Genomic DNA, 15,800 nt, shown 5'->3' on the forward strand with positions numbered 1-15,800 from the left:
ACAAGATTTTTCACAACTATAAAGTTATAAATTCTATCATTAACACCATCTTTTTTGCCTATCATTAATAATGACTTACAATAAAGAAGGTCTAACAAAATCCCTATACTAAAATGATATGGCAGCTAGGGTGTGCTACGTGAAATTATTCCATGAATAGGGTGTGCTGAGCTCTGATAATTTATTTTGTAGTCACTCTTTTTCTATTCACTCTTTGACAACCTGTCCCTTCTCAGATTCTGGAGATCCTCTATCAGAAGTCCCATATTAACATAAGATGAACTACCTTTGCTTATAGCAACCATTGCCAACTTGTTGAGTTCACTCACCCGATTCCTCATTCCTTGCATTGCTTCACTCTCACCAGGGCCGGCCCAAGAAAATTTGGAGCCTAAGGCGAAAATTTTATATGGAGCATTTTTATATGTACACATTAATTAAATAATTTTATATAATACTAATTAAATTAAGACTAATTTGATGTAAATATAGAAATTGATGAATTATACTATCTAAACTAAGGTTAATTTTATATAGAGGATTGAATATCATAGTTGAACCATAAATTAAACAAAAAGAGCTAAAAAAATATTATTTAAAAAAAAAAACTTACTTTAACTTAGATATATGACTATGCATAGTTAAGTATAATTGTAATCTAAATTTTAATTTTATATATTCTTTTTAAGAGAAAGAGATGGATATTATTTGGTGTGTGGCTTTGTAGGAGATTAGTTTACAAAAATTAAGATCTCAAACTATTAGAGGAGATTAGTCATCATTGATGATCTATCACATTTGCAGCATCTTTTTGAAACATTTTAGAGTTTTAATTAGTTGAAATTTCTATTGGTCTCCTATTTTGGAAGCCTTGTTAGAAATGAAAAAAAAAAAAACTTAAGATATTACAAAATGTTCACAATATAATATAATAATGACTGTAATTTATAAATTTTAACAACTTAACTTATTTGTATTTGAATTACTTTTTTATATGATTGGTGATATGTCAATTAAACATATATTAAAATAGGTGATATCTTTAGCATCATTCTTAAGAAAAAGTATCAATTATTTAGAAAATGTTATATTTTTATAAAATTTTGGGCCTTTTACAAAGGAAAATGAAGCTTTTTTTAATAGGAAATTTGTTATTTTGTTGTGGGGCCTTAGGCCTAGGCCTAAGTTGCCTAGGCCTTGGGCCAGTCCTGACTCTCACCCATTAACCGAGTCACCACCTCCTCAACACGGTCCCTAGTAACCAAAACACCAATGTTCTCCTCCTCTCCCCATGCCAACCCGGTTTTGACACCGATTCCAGCTCTGGCTCCCAACCGATTCAGCACAAAATTCTCATTATAAAATTGTTCAGCAAAGAGTGGCCAAGTTATCAAAGGCACACCGGCAGTAACTGATTCCAGCACTGAGTTCCACCCACAATGAGTCATGAACCCACCAACTGCCGAGTGATTAAGAATAAGAACCTGTGGAGCCCAACCCTTTATGACAAGCGTTCTATCTCTAACTCTCTCTTCAAAACCTTTTGGAAAAAAACCCATCTCTGTAGCTATCTCTGATTACCTAAATGAATGAAGCCTTTGAAGACTCGAGGCCTAACCCAATCTCCAAAAGCTGTGACTTTGAAAAATTACACAGACCGCCAAAACAAACATAGAGCACTGAGTTTGGTTTCTTCGAGTCCAGCCATGTAAGCACTTGATCTTTGTCAATGGAAGCTCTATTCCCTCTCTCCACTTTGTCCAAGCTATAGTGTTGAAAAGCGAAATAGGTCCAACCGGCCATACCTTTTTGCCAACAAGTTTTTCATCTATGAAGCATGTGTGCGTGCTCGGATTTGGGTGTAGGTGTGGGTGTGAGTGCAGAACTCGACAATTTTTGAAAGAGTAGGGTGTGGGTGTAGCATGGTGTAGCGATTAAAAAATTATTAAAAATATTTTTATTTTTGTTTTTAATATATTGTTAAGCATACTTTTTTACATTATATAAACATATACCAAATTTACAATCACAGTTCAGTATTCACAGATTCACAATCACAAATCACAAAGAGTAATTACTATTAACTAAATAAAAAAATCAAACTCAAGTCACAACATTATTACCAAACAGCTTATATAAAAAATAAAAAATAAAAAAATCAGATCACAGAGACCTAAGATTGAAAAACTAAGAGTGTGAGAGCTATGAAAAAAGTTAGAGCATGTGAGAGCAATGAAAAACTAAGATTGAAAGCTTGAGATTGATACTTGAGGGGAGACGGAGAGTGAGAGTGAGTTGAGACTTGAGAGTGTGAGTGTGAGTTAGTCAGTTAGTCACTGAGTTGAGACTTGAGCTTGAGATTGTGTGAGAGAGGGGAGACGTCGTGGCAGGAGCATAGAGACCAGAGAGGGCCAAGAGGCAAAGAGTGAGAGAGAGCTGAAGTGAGTGAAGTCTGAAGATGAGATTATAGGGTTTTTGTCCAAAGTCCAAACAGTGTTTTTTTTTTTTTTTGTTGTTGTGAATTTCGGCCTGAATCGATCGGTTCGGTGTTGGTATTGGTGCCTGTTGATGATAAGGACTGATTCGGTCTGAATTGGCGCGAATCGAACCGATTCCGCTCGCGTTGGCCTGTCTCGACGCCGTGTCGGCATGTATCGCGTCGAGAAAAAAAAAGGACACGGCACCAACGCACATGTAGCGGTGTCCCTTGTGCGTTGGGCTGCGTCGGACATTGGTGCGGCGGACGTTTTGCCTTGTCCGTGCATCCCAGTTTTTCATATTGTTTGACATATTTGGGTTCAATCTCATAGAACGTATTGGACACGACACTGTACTTGTCACGCTCAGCCTCCATGAATTTCTCAAAGAATTCATGCAAACCCAAGTTGCCAAAAAACCGGTTTGGCATCTAAGACATGCTAATATAAACCGGGTGAGATAAACTGGGCACCAAGAATGGCTCTGTATCAGAGCCCACAGTAGCGTGAGGCTTATACTGAGAAGCACAACTAGTGAGACACAGTAACGGTTCCAAGAATTTTTTTCCAGGGTGTTCCTTAACAAGTATAGATTACACGATCTAATAAAAATAAAATTTTATATATTAACAACAACAACAATAAAAAAACACGTAAATATATAAAGTTTACAATTGTCTTCTACGAGTTTTTATATTTTGAAATCGTTGCATGATAGTCTCATTATCAATGCTACAAGCTACATCTTTTTCAATATTCACAACCAAGTAATCATTCATCCACTTATCAAGTATTTGTCCATAATTCTAGCAAAAGAATAAACAATAAACTATAAGTTTATTTGAAATATTAATAAAATTATTAATTATTATTGTTTAATTGTTTCATTAATTTGTTTGTCTTTTATAAATTATAATTTGTTATATTATTGTTTCATTAATTACAAAATTATTAATTGTTGCTTAGCATAACATAATTTAATTTGTTTGTCTTTTATAATGTACTAGCCGCGAACCTACGCATTACGCATGATAATTATTTTTATAGTGGTTTTATTAATTTTTTTTATACAATTTAAACTAATTTAATAAAGAGCAATATATTTTGTAATTATATTTTTATTTATTATAAGAACAATCATAAATGTAATATAGGAATAATCATAAATCATAAATTTAATAATTTTTGTCATACTAAAATGAAAAAAAAAATACAATTTTTCTCAGAAATTCAAAAGGCAAGTTAAAGATAATATTTATTTTTTAATATAAGTTATTTATAACATTTTGTGAATCATTAAAAAATATATAAAATTTGGAAATTATTCTTTTAGTTTTAAACAAACTTTTTCAAACTTATTTTTTCTGCCTACAATCTAAAACACTGAAAAAAGTAACTCAAAAAGTTAATAAAACTTAACTATGATTAATTGGACCAATTAGGAAAACAAAGGTACTCTTTAAAGAATAGAGAGAGAGAGAGAGAGAGAGAGAGAGAGAGAGAGAGAGAGAGAGAGTCACAGAGACACATTCATTTCATTTTTTTTTCTTTTTTGGTTGAACATTCATTTCATTTTTTTTTTCTTTTTTGGTTGAACATTCATTTCATTTTCATTTCAGATTTTAGAGAGAGAGAGAGAGAGAGAGAGAGAGAGAGAAATGCCTGTGTGACGGTGACGATGTGCGAGCGATGAGCGATGATGTGCGAGGCTACGAGCGATCTCCAACGGGTTGTGTGAGGTTGCTAGCGATCTAAGGGGATTGGACTGATCTAAGGGGAGGCGTTGCTCAACTTGGATTGCGACTAGAGTCATTGGACCGATCTAAGGGAGGCGTTGCTCAACTTGCTCTGTTGCTCAGTTTTAAGTTTTTAGGTTTGCACTAAAGTTTAGTGATTTCTGATGTTTTTAGGTTTGCTTTATCTTTAGTGATTTCTGATGTATTGATTTATTGATTTGAGGTTTTTGATTTCTGATCTGATGTGCTGTGTATTTTTTTTTTGAGAATCCGTGGGTTTGCTTCCTCTATAATCTGTTGGGCTTGATGTTGGGCTTGCATTTGCTGTTCGTTGTTTGGGTTTGTTACAATTTTTATTTTTATTTTTATTTATTTTTCAGATTTTAGTTGAATTTTTTTTTTTTGCTTGAAAGTAGAACAAATAAATTTTTTTTTTTTTTAATTTGAGGGTGTTCCTGATTTTGATTGAGGGTGTTTCTATTTTTTTTTAAGGGTAAACATATAAAAAAAAATTTAATTATTATATATATAAAAAAAAATTTCAAATCAGGGTGTTCCTGGGAACACCCTGACTATAACGTGGCGCCGCTACTGGTGAGACATAGAGAAAAGCAACATGTTCCATGAAATACAAGCCGTGGGATGCCACAATTTCGAGCAATCTCGGCCGTCCATGGAAAGTTAAGGTCAGAAATGATTGCATCAGGTTGGTGTTGTTGAACAAGTGCTGAGCTTGAGGTTGGGGCATCATGATGGCCTTTGTGAAATTATAAGACAAGTTTTGTGATGGGAGAGTCACTACAAGAAACATGACTTGTTTCAACCCACTTTTTCCAAGGGTTCACTAAAAATGGTTGAAACAAACGCTAACAAACTGGCGCGCTAGTTATACTCTGACTAATCTTGTTGCAATGGTCATCAAAACCCTTGAAATAAACTAAAAAACTAAAATACCGCATACTTGCTGCCTCCAAATTTTACATTCTTCAATGAAATTCTAACACAACCCTTAACAAAAGATATCCAAATGTTTCAAAACGCTCGAAATAAAGTCTCTCTCTCTCAAAAACTTAGAATTCAGAAAACCAATTTTTGAATAAAGTCTTTGCTCACTCTCTTAGAAAACCCATTTTCATTTTGTTCAACCATCCTCCAAACTAAATGAGAACTCCTAAAAAACTCTCTCTCTCTCTCTCTCTCACTTTCAAAAACTTTCATGGAGTCCAACAACAACAAAAACACAGAGACCATCAAATTCCTCTGCAGTTATGGCGGGAAAATCCTCCCTCGCTACACCGACGACACTCTTCGTTACGCCGGTGGCCTGACACGTGTCCTCGCCGTCGATCGCTCTATTTCTTTCACAGGTTTGCGTGCTCTTCCATTTTCAGATTCGATTTTTGTGAATTCGTTTGGTTTTTTGTGAATAACTAATTAATTTTTTTTTCTTGTTGTTGTTACAGAGTTGATGGTGAAACTCGGAGAGTTCTGTGGCTTATCGGTGAATCTTCGGTGTCAATTGCCGATCGGCGACTTGGAAACCCTAATTTCGATCACGTCCAATGATAGGTTGAGGCGCGATGGTAGGTGATCCTATCTCCGGCGACGACCTGCCGTTGATAGTCAGAGCTTTCTCCTCAACCCTTTTGTCTGATTACAGCTCTCTCTCTCTCTCTCTCTCTCTCTCTCTCTCTCTCTCTCTGTGTTTGTTTCTCGAGAAAAAAATTTTGAATTTGGAAATTACCTAATAGAACTTTAATTACGGACAATCGCACTTTATAATTGATTTTTCTGTCTTTCAACTTCAATTACGGACAATTGCATTTGAATTTCTTTAGCAGAAATTTACATCTGAGCATATTTTCCTTGTTTATGTGATCAGATTCAATTTTCTTTTAGAAAATCCATAGAATTATTTTTCGTTACTTCATACTCGGTTTCATCATTTGCATTGTATGTGTGTGCAGTTTTTGTGTTTAATGTGTGGTGTGTGTGATTGTTGCAGTCAGTTGACCGAGGTTGAGGTTGGGTTTAGTTATTGAAAATTTTCTAAGCGCAGGCTTTTTGGGTTCTCACTTGGTTGGACATAGAAGACATGCTCATAGGCTATGAATGAATTGATAGAAATTGCATCAATTCATCTAGTGGATGCTGGCTCATATTAAGTGAATTTAAGTAATTAGATTATAAAGTCAAGAAGTATAGCGGTGAGTTAGAAGAATTTCTAGGGTTCTATATAATATATATTCAAGTTATATGGTTTATTGAATATCTGTATATAATATATTTTCAGTTATATGGTTTGATTGAAAATTATAAGTTTTTTTTTAGGGGAATTGAAAATTATAAGTTGAAGACGTATTCGTGATAGGAATTCTTAGGATCAATGGTCTGAAATCATATGAATGAAAGGTTGGAAAAGAGTTAATTCCCACTCCACACACTTCAAGGGTTGTTATTGAAATAGCGAAATCTGACATCTGATAATTGGACATGTTGGATTGTTTATATTTGATAATAAGACTTTACAGAGACAGAAGGGACTCAATTCCGTGTAAGTATCCCATTCTGGGACAATTGTTTTTGCTTGCCCTGAACTCTTTACCCTGAATTGTAAATTGTAAAAGTACATTATTCCAGGCTGTGGAACTACTGAACTCTTGGAAGCAAACTGCATTAAGTAACTTCCACGTTTAATGTCACATTCATGGCTGAGTTCCGTGAGGCAAAAAAATGAAACCAGGTATTTTTTTTTTTTTTTGTTTTGTTTTGTTTTGTTATCAATGGTTTATGTTTCTTCTCTGGCTGAAGGCAAATATTATGCTTGCTTTCTGTACCTTTTTAGCTTTAAATTATTTGAGTCTTTTTGTTTCGTATGAGTTATAGTTGTTATGGATTACTTGATCACTAATTAAATAAATAAATGCAAGGATGTCCAAAACACCCCTCCATGATCCCCAAGAATTAGTATAGAAAAAATGTGCGGGGAACTTTCTTTTCACATGCAGAAGATGGTGACAGTTGACCTATAAGTATTGCTTTTTTTTTTTTTTTTTTTTTTTTCTGCACATAGTAAATGTAAAATATAATGGTTTATGATTCATGTCAATGGCTGATTTTGTGCCCTTGGTTCAAAGATTACAAGTTGTTGCATCTGTCTCTTTTAACTTTTCTTGCAAAAAGAAATAATGTATTATAATTCAAAAATTACATAATTAGTACTGCTAGAATTTGCATATTAGTGCCGTTAAAACTAGACGTAAGAGTGATGGTGCATCAAAGTAAGGTAAAGCGATTGTTGGGGTGGCATCCATGAGTGCAAGTAGAGGAGGGGTAGGCTAGTAATTGCACCATAATGAGGTAGTAGGAACCATTAAAATTAAATGTGCATTCTTGTTTTGTTTTTCATTTTTTATATAAGTACTCCCATTTTTTGGTTTCTGTAAGATGCTGAAAGTGTTGAAATCTGAAAAAGAAAAGGGGGGTGGAGGGGGAGGAGTGACATCCAAGTAGCTGAGCATGTAGAAGCATAGAAGACTAAACATACTAGATAGTTCCATCTTGTTCAATATGCATAAACTATAGGGAATGACCTATCTGATTTCATGCAATCTTGACTTGACATAGAGTGGAGTAGTGATATAGAACTCATGCAGCCCAAGAATCTGAGAAGCGACTCCAAGAATCTGAACAAAAACGCTTAGAATCTGAACAGAAATGCTTCGAATTGAACACGTACAAACGAATAGAGGCTGATGCAGAGTTGAAAGGAGAAGTAAAGCACCTCAAAAGCATGCTCGAACAACAAGCTATTCAAATGGCAGAACAAAGAAGACATTTTGAGGAACAACAAGCTAGTCAAATGGTTGAACAAAGAGCACATTATGACAATATGACGATGCAAATGTTTAGTTATATCACCTCGCAATCAGCCCAATCTAGTAGTGATCACTAAGGTATGAAGATTAACTCAAGCTAGTGACTGTTTTAGTACAATTGGATAAATTTGGAATGACTTGTTGAGTTCTTTACATGCTGAAGTTAATAGATCATCATGCTGAAGTTAATGTAAGTAGTTTATAATTTTAATCTCTCATCTCTGTCTGTCTACCTGCTTACTTCTCATAAATGGTGTAGAAGCTCTCTTTGACCTTCATCTAAAATATTAAGATGAATATACAATTGTAGCTTTCCCTTAAGTTTTTTACGATTGTATACTGAAGAAATATCGTGCTAATAGTTTTAATTACTGAATATTTCATGGGCTGTTTGAAATTTCATAGAGCTGGTTAGTTGAGAATAAGCTTAAAGCTCACTGTTTGTTAGTCTTAAGGTGATGGATAAGAATCCTAGTATGGGGATTGATCCATTATCCTTAGAGCTTAAGATCATCAAGTACTTTATTCTATTTTGTATATTTCATCATTGATTTTGATTATGGTTTGTGATCGCAAGTTATACTAACTAAAACCTGTTTTGCTTTCTCATTGTGCAGTGGATGTAGTAGAAGTTACTGGGAAGGAACAAATAGATGCACAGCCAACGAAGAAGGGAAGAGGAAGAAAATAATAAATTTGTATGCTACTAGACATATAGGAATGGTGCTTGTTCAAATATGCCATTCTCTTCAAATTGCTCTGCTGAAAGATGGATGTCATCAACCGTTCCTGATGTGGATGGAGGATTTGAACCTGAAATGGAGTCCACATTGCGAAGACGTGCAATTGAAGCCAAAAAGACCCAGCTACTGAATCTGCTACAAGTGGTATGTCAGCTTAGTTTATGTTCCAAATTAGTTCTTCAGTTACCTGATTGGGTGTTGGTATTAATTATTGTAGGACAAGATGTGTTAGTAACCACATCTTATTGTTGAGAAATGTTGAAATTATTGAAGTGGATTGAAAAAAAAATATGTATTTTTCAAAATTTTGTAACTTCAATTTGATATTTAAGCTTTGGTTCCTAATTGTTGCAATTGGGTGGCATTTTTCTTTTGATATCTATTTGCACTAATATGCTTCTTCAATATGGTAGTTTCAACATAAATATATATATATATTGTGCATGATTGTGGTTTTTTTTTTTAAAAATAAAATAAAATCTTATTTTGAGGGTCAAGAAACCCCTTAAATAACCTTATTTATCAAGGGTTGTAAATATAAATCTTTTAAACCTTGGTAAAAGGTTATTTAAGGGTCTCTTGACTCTCAAAATAAGATTAGAGCACTTGTTTTGAGGGTCATGAAGGCCCTCAAAATTTCCTTTTCGACGATATATGTTTCAAAGGTTATCAAGAGTCGGTTGAACTCTTAAAATAACTTCTTTCAAAGTTTTTTAATACTTTTTTTTAGGGGTTTTGATCCTTGAAAAAAGTCTGATTTGTTGTAGTGAGTGTCGAGGTTTTCACAGTTTTCTGGTAAGTTTGCTTCGGAGTAAGGGAAGTCGAGGACGAGTAGGTCGATGTATTTGTTGTTGTTGGTGGTGGTGTGTTGGTCGCGGTTGAGGATGATTTGGAAGCAAGTGATGTTTTGAGGGGTGGCGAGGATCGTGGCTTTTGTGCCATGTGAGGCAAAGAGTCGAGCTATGTCGATCATGGGACTTAGGTGGCTTGGTGACATGAATGGGAAGAAAAATACATGGAGTGGATCATTGGATTGTGCTGTGACGACCGATGCCATTGATCTGAGAGAGAGAGAGAGAGAGAGAGAGAGAGAGAGAGATTTGCTGTGTTTATGGGAAAACTTACTGTTATATTAGTAATGGTGATCGACTAAGATTTGGGAAAAGCTTCAGGTCTCAGGTCTAATGGCTGAGTAGCAAAGTCCTACAAGAAATAGAAGGAAGCTATTGGGAAGTTTCCTTGGTTAATTAGAGTGACTTTTACATAGAATTCTTAACGGATTGAGATCATTTGGTCACGTTGACTTAGTACCCGCCAAAACCATTGAACGCAACAGGTATTTTTCTAATTTCTTAAAATATTGTTACGGCTTTTGTCACTTGAAGATGGATTTACCTCTAGTTGTGGCTTCAAATCTGGAGGGTGTCCCAACGCCCATCTTGACCTTAAGCTAGGCTGTTCAAGAATTCAAGCTAGCCTAGAATAGAACTCAAGTTCTTCAGAATGTTGATATGCATGTTGTAAGGTAAAATTGTGTTCTTCAGGTGAGTGTATATCTATTTCTCTACAGCTTCTTTGCAAGTATTATAACATCTTTGAAACGGGTTACATAATTTTATTTTTCAGATAAGATCCTATTTGTCACATGCGCTACCTTCTTTCTAAAACCAACTACATGTTAGCTGTTGAGAAACTGTGAGAATTTCGAGGCAGTTTGGAATGGATTGATCTTCTATAGGTAAAATCCTCACACCTTCGTTTTTATTTCTGCTCAAAATAACGTTTTTATTTTTGTTTTAAAAAACAAAATAAAAACTACAACTTTGTTTGGGGCACATGAAATTAATATAAAAAATTTTATTTTAAAAGTTTTCTATTTATTTGTGGACTAACACTATTTGTTTTTCCAGTTCTGGGTCTAGAAGTTTGGTGAATTTACCACTTGTGGAGGAAAAAACGGTAAAGGTCAACACGGCTTCTAGAGAGGCGTTCTAAGAGGAGAAGGGTGCCAAAGTCGGAAGTTATGATTCATCATGAGACTTACAGTACTAGAAATGTTGATATAAAGACAAAGATTCGTGAAGGGTTTGATCCAAATGATCCCCTTCGGTTGTTCTTGTGGGGTCCCGAAACAAAACAACTTTTGACTGTTGACGAAGAGTCTAAATTGATTGCCCAAGTACAGGTGTATTTCTAACTCGTGTCCATTCTTCACAGTGTGGGGGATGTTTGATTTTTAAATGGTCTTATCCTTGCCTGACATGGACCTGTGTAACAGGATTTATTGAAATTAGAGGAAGTGAAGAGCAGGCTCCAATCTCATTTTGGCCGTTAACCAACATTGGTTGAATGGGCTGAAGGAGTGGGGCTTAGTTATCGGGTCCTAAAGTCAAAACTTCACTCTTGTAACAGCAGTTGAATTTTGTATTACTGTTTGATCGAAGTTGTAACAATTGCTAGAGTTAATATTCTTTTCAATCTACTTAATGCAGTGAACTGTAGTGTTATTTACAAAAGTGTGGCTTGGTAGGGGTTACAGTAAAATGTAATCTCAACTGATATCTTTTCTGTTTCATTTTCTGAATCTCTGATATTGTTTTAGGAGGGCAGTATGGGTCTTATGAAGAGTGTTGTGAAGTTTAAACCCCAAGCTGGTTGTAGGTTTTGAACTTATGCCTACTGGTGGATAAGGCAAACAATTAGGAAGGCCATATTTCAACATTCCAGGACAATTCGTTTGCTGGTAATGTAAATCTTACTGTTTCGTTAAGTTCTATTTTTCAACAAACATTCATGTTTTAATTGGAAGCATCTATCTTTTTTTAATTTTAATTTCAGCCTATGCATGTACCAATTTTCTGATGTTTTAATGGGATTGTGGAAAGAGTGGAAGTTTTTGAAATTTTCAATGTTGATTACTAATAAAACTGCAAGTTTTTCAATGTTGATTACTGATAAAAAAAACTAACCTTGCAGTTTAAATTAATAACTTGATTATTTTAGCTTGCTCATGATCTTACCATGGCATTGGTATTGGGTGGACCATGTATGTTTAAGTTCTTGAAAATTTATAATTTCCTGATGTGTGTCTAAGGCAAGCAGAACTTACTCCTGATGTGCCTTTCACAAGCCTAAAGGCAAGCAGAGCTTATAATTTTCTGAGCTTGACACAGAACAAAAATTCTAATTGCAGGAGAATGTACATACCCTCCTGGGCAAGGTAATGGAGTCAAAGAGAGTACTCATTCAGGAATGAAATAATCATCCAACCAAGGAAGATTTAGCACGACATGTTGGGATTACAGTTGACAAGTTGGAGAAATTGCTATATAACACAAGAATGCCTCTTTCGATGCAACAGCCTGTCTGGGCAGACCAAAAACAACTTTTCAAGTAATGCTTTCTTGTTGACCCAGATTCCTTTATTAGACCTAGCTCTTTGAGTACATATATGCAAGGAAAATATATCAGAACTTGAACTTTTTGACCAGAAAAAAAAAAAGGTTAATTTCAATGTCCCCTTTTCTCAATCTGTAAGTGTCCTATATTTATTGTATGGTCTGTGACTTATGCAACAAAGCAGTGATCGGGTTTTATGAAGCTAATGTTTATCGCTAATTTTCACAAGCATAAAGGGAATATTTTGAAACAGGTCAAAAAGGATTAGTGCGAGAAATCTGTCAATTTTACATGTAATAATAATAATAATAACATATTGTAGAAATTGCAGGCAAATGGATTCAATGCCTGGTTTTAGGTTGCTGTTGAGATTTGATTATTCAATTTCATGTGTCATTCTCTCTCTCTTGGCGTGTTCTTTTGCAACTCTTAGATTTCAACTAGTTTTCAGACTCAAATTACATGAGCTCATTTGGTCACCATTCTAGATTTCAATCATGTGTTGCTGTTGATAAAATTTTGTTAGTCCAAAACTAATGGCCAACCAGATATTAAGTTCTTATAGCTGTAGACTTGAGTTTACTTTTGGGATGGGATACACTTTGTTGGGTATGTATTCTGCAACGATTATCTGCTGCTTTCTACTGTCAGCAAAAGTAATTTTTTTGCAAATGCTCAATAGGAAAAATATTCATTATCCCTGTCAAACTTGCAGGAGGTAACTGCAGATACTGGGATTGAGATTCCAGATGTGAGCGCGGCAAAGCAGCTGATGAGGCAGCACGTGCGCAACCTTCTAAGCAATCTCAGCCCAAGAGAGAGGAAGATAATTAGGTTGAGGTTTGGTATTGAAAATGGTGAACAAAAATCATTGGCAGAAATTGGGAACATGTTTGGGTTGTCTAAGGAGAGGGTACGCAGCTGGAGAGCCGAGCCTTGTATAGGCTCAAGCAGTGTCTTGGTAGTGAAGGACTTGGGGCATATGCAGATTTGCTTGTTTAGTTGTTGAATGACACAGCTACCATGGATGTGGTGTTCTTGCCATATGGTTAGGTTTCTGGTATTTTAAAAGACCAATGTAAATCTGCTGTTAACAGCTTTTGGTTCTTGAAGGTGGATTTACCTCCAGCCGTGGCTTCAAATCTGGAGGGTGTCCCAACTTGACCTTAGGCTAGCTGTTCAAGAGGTCAAGCTAGCCTAGGATAGAACTCAAGTTCTTCAAATGTTAATATGTTGTGAGGTAAAATTGTATTCTTCAAGTGAATGTGTATCTATTTCTCCTACAGCTACATGTCAAGTGAATGTGAGGTAAAATGTTAATTGTATTCTTCAAGTTCTTCAAATTGTAGTGAATGTGAATTGTAATAATCTATTGAAAAAATTTCTTAAGCAACTTATACAGAACATGTAAGTACAATCTACTAACCCAATCCATGTGGGTTGAGTTGGTTTCTACATGTTTGATGGGTTGAGTTGGGTTGGGAATTTCTCAATCCAACAAGATTTAAGAAAACCCTCTAACTACACCAATACACACAAAATTTTTTATAAGCTGACAAACAATTGAACCTACACATTGGGTTGGTACAACAGGGTTACTCGGGTCAAACCATTCACACAATTTCAAGTTTGCCCAAAATTATGCACCAGCAATTTATGAGACAGTGTGATCCAGATTCAAAACTAAAAACACTCAACATCTTAGAGTTATCTTATACATTAGTTGCATGCAACTAGTGTTTCACAGCTAGTGGGAACCCAATATTTCTAAGACCACAATATTTAAATCCTATATATGGCTGCTAATCACTTTTACATAGACATACCACTTATTCTCTACTACTTACAATAAGTCATATAAATTCGAATTGTTGTGGAAAAAAATTTGATAAAAATAGTAGTCATAGACTTTTTGAGTGAGAACCACTTTATTGTAAGACAGAGTGCACATTAAAATTAATGTACAAGAATACAAACTCATCAACATCGGTACAATGATGTGTTATGTCATATGATAGGCCAATTCTATCCAGCAAGGCCACACGATAAATATTTAGAGCCCCAAATACATTCCCTTGTATTATGTATTTCACATATGCAAAGAAAATCACAAATACTACATGATAATAGCCAACTATTCAATACAATTATTCTTAGCAATTGTTAATTTAAAAAATAGTTTAATTTTGTTGTTCCATGAGAACACATGTGGCTGTCATCCTGTTGTATTGAATAATTTCTCTGACTTTCCCTTTCGTCCATGTTTCTTAGGATAAGGAAAATATAAATGATAAACTGGTTCTCTGTTGTTATAGAATATTCCAAACCTTTGGTCAACTCCTTCTGGTTTACCATTTTCATTGTACATGGAATAAAGAAACCCTTCCCAGTAAGTGTATGGTCTTTTTGGTGTACCATGTCCTGCAGTGATATGCCTTAGAAAATTCTGATTATATGTCCTTGCAATTTCTGGAGTAGTCAATCCACCATTCCCAGCTGCAGGCCAACCTGTTTCACCAATAACCATTTTCACATCCAAATCAAGTTTCTCCATTGCCCAAATGAAAGCATCCACCAAGACATCATACATGCTCCAATAACCTAACGTCTTGTCCCAATGCTGAGGTTTATGCGTAGAAAATGTTGCAAAATCCTGACGGATTAGTCCGGCTGCGAAATAATGGTAAGGATACACATCGATGAATAAGGGTGAATCTGTTGCTTGTAAATGTTGTAAAACTGGTATCAAATCCCCTTGTGCCTTTTCTGAGAATGCAGCATGTGAAGGTGGAAAAACTGTCCTCAATACGTCAGTGGACACCGCAGTTGCCACTTTTATTTGAGTTAAGTTATTATCAGCGAGCACCTGTTGAAGATTTTTCACTATCGGCAGAACATGCATGGCATTGGGTCCAGGGATAGCTTTGTTGCCAACAACAATATAGTTAACGACAAATTCAGAAGGAACGTAGGGCTGCAAATTGATTTCAAACCAGGACTTTACAGCTTCATAGCTTGATGCTAGGCCAGGCAAAATTTCATCTTTTATGCCAAGAGTTGCTTCAATTATTCCCACAGTACCCCTTAGAGATTGGATTGCAAGGTCATCGGTTTCCATAATCCTTATTCTCCGAATACCATATTTATGGCAAACAAGCACTGCTTCAAATGCGTCAGGTGTGTTATTTCCGGACGTTCCATAGGCAATACCTGCATATAAAATATCGGCTTGAACAATGCCATTGTTGTTGTGATTAATGGCTGCTATAGCCAACAGAATTGACGCAATCCAAAAAGTTGCCATCATTTTTTGAACATCTGTTTATTTATGCAAATATACATTATTAGAACCGCATTAAAAAATATATATATATTCATCATAAAATTTTGTTTTTCAACATTGAAAAAAAAAAAAAAACGCTTCTTGTTTAAATATTTATTTACTTTGCATGAAGCCCATATGGCAAGCAAAGAGTGAATTGTTTTATACTTTTACCCTATTTATGTTTGAACAAAATTATCATAACTAGTCATTTAGCACCCTTCCTTAGTCGCATATAGATGACA

At 35.1% G+C, this 15,800-nt stretch overlaps 1 protein-coding gene and 2 pseudogenes across 1 annotated transcript; 1 reads left to right on the forward strand and 2 right to left on the reverse strand.

Moving 5' to 3' along the window:
* Positions 1-203: 203 nt before the first annotated feature.
* On the reverse strand, positions 204-9,891 carry LOC142610215 (scopoletin glucosyltransferase-like; annotated as a pseudogene).
* A 271-nt stretch (positions 9,892-10,162) lies between these two features.
* LOC142611035 (RNA polymerase sigma factor sigF, chloroplastic-like) lies at positions 10,163-13,586 on the forward strand (annotated as a pseudogene).
* A 728-nt stretch (positions 13,587-14,314) lies between these two features.
* On the reverse strand, positions 14,315-15,537 carry LOC142608648 (putative glucan endo-1,3-beta-glucosidase BG4). Its single transcript, XM_075780347.1, has one exon. It carries the CDS (start codon positions 15,535-15,537, stop codon positions 14,449-14,451), a length of 1,089 nt encoding a protein of 362 aa, XP_075636462.1. The 3' UTR covers positions 14,315-14,448.
* Positions 15,538-15,800: the final 263 nt, after the last annotated feature.

Source organism: Castanea sativa, chromosome 9 (assembly GCF_040712315.1).
Source record: "Castanea sativa cultivar Marrone di Chiusa Pesio chromosome 9, ASM4071231v1".
Taxonomy (NCBI): Eukaryota; Viridiplantae; Streptophyta; class Magnoliopsida; order Fagales; family Fagaceae; genus Castanea; species Castanea sativa.

Excerpts from the sequence above, each read along its gene's own strand:
- LOC142608648 (XM_075780347.1), bottom strand. The coding sequence starts at position 15,537 with ATGGCAACTTTTTGGATTGCGTCAATTCTGTTGGCTATAGCAGCCATT.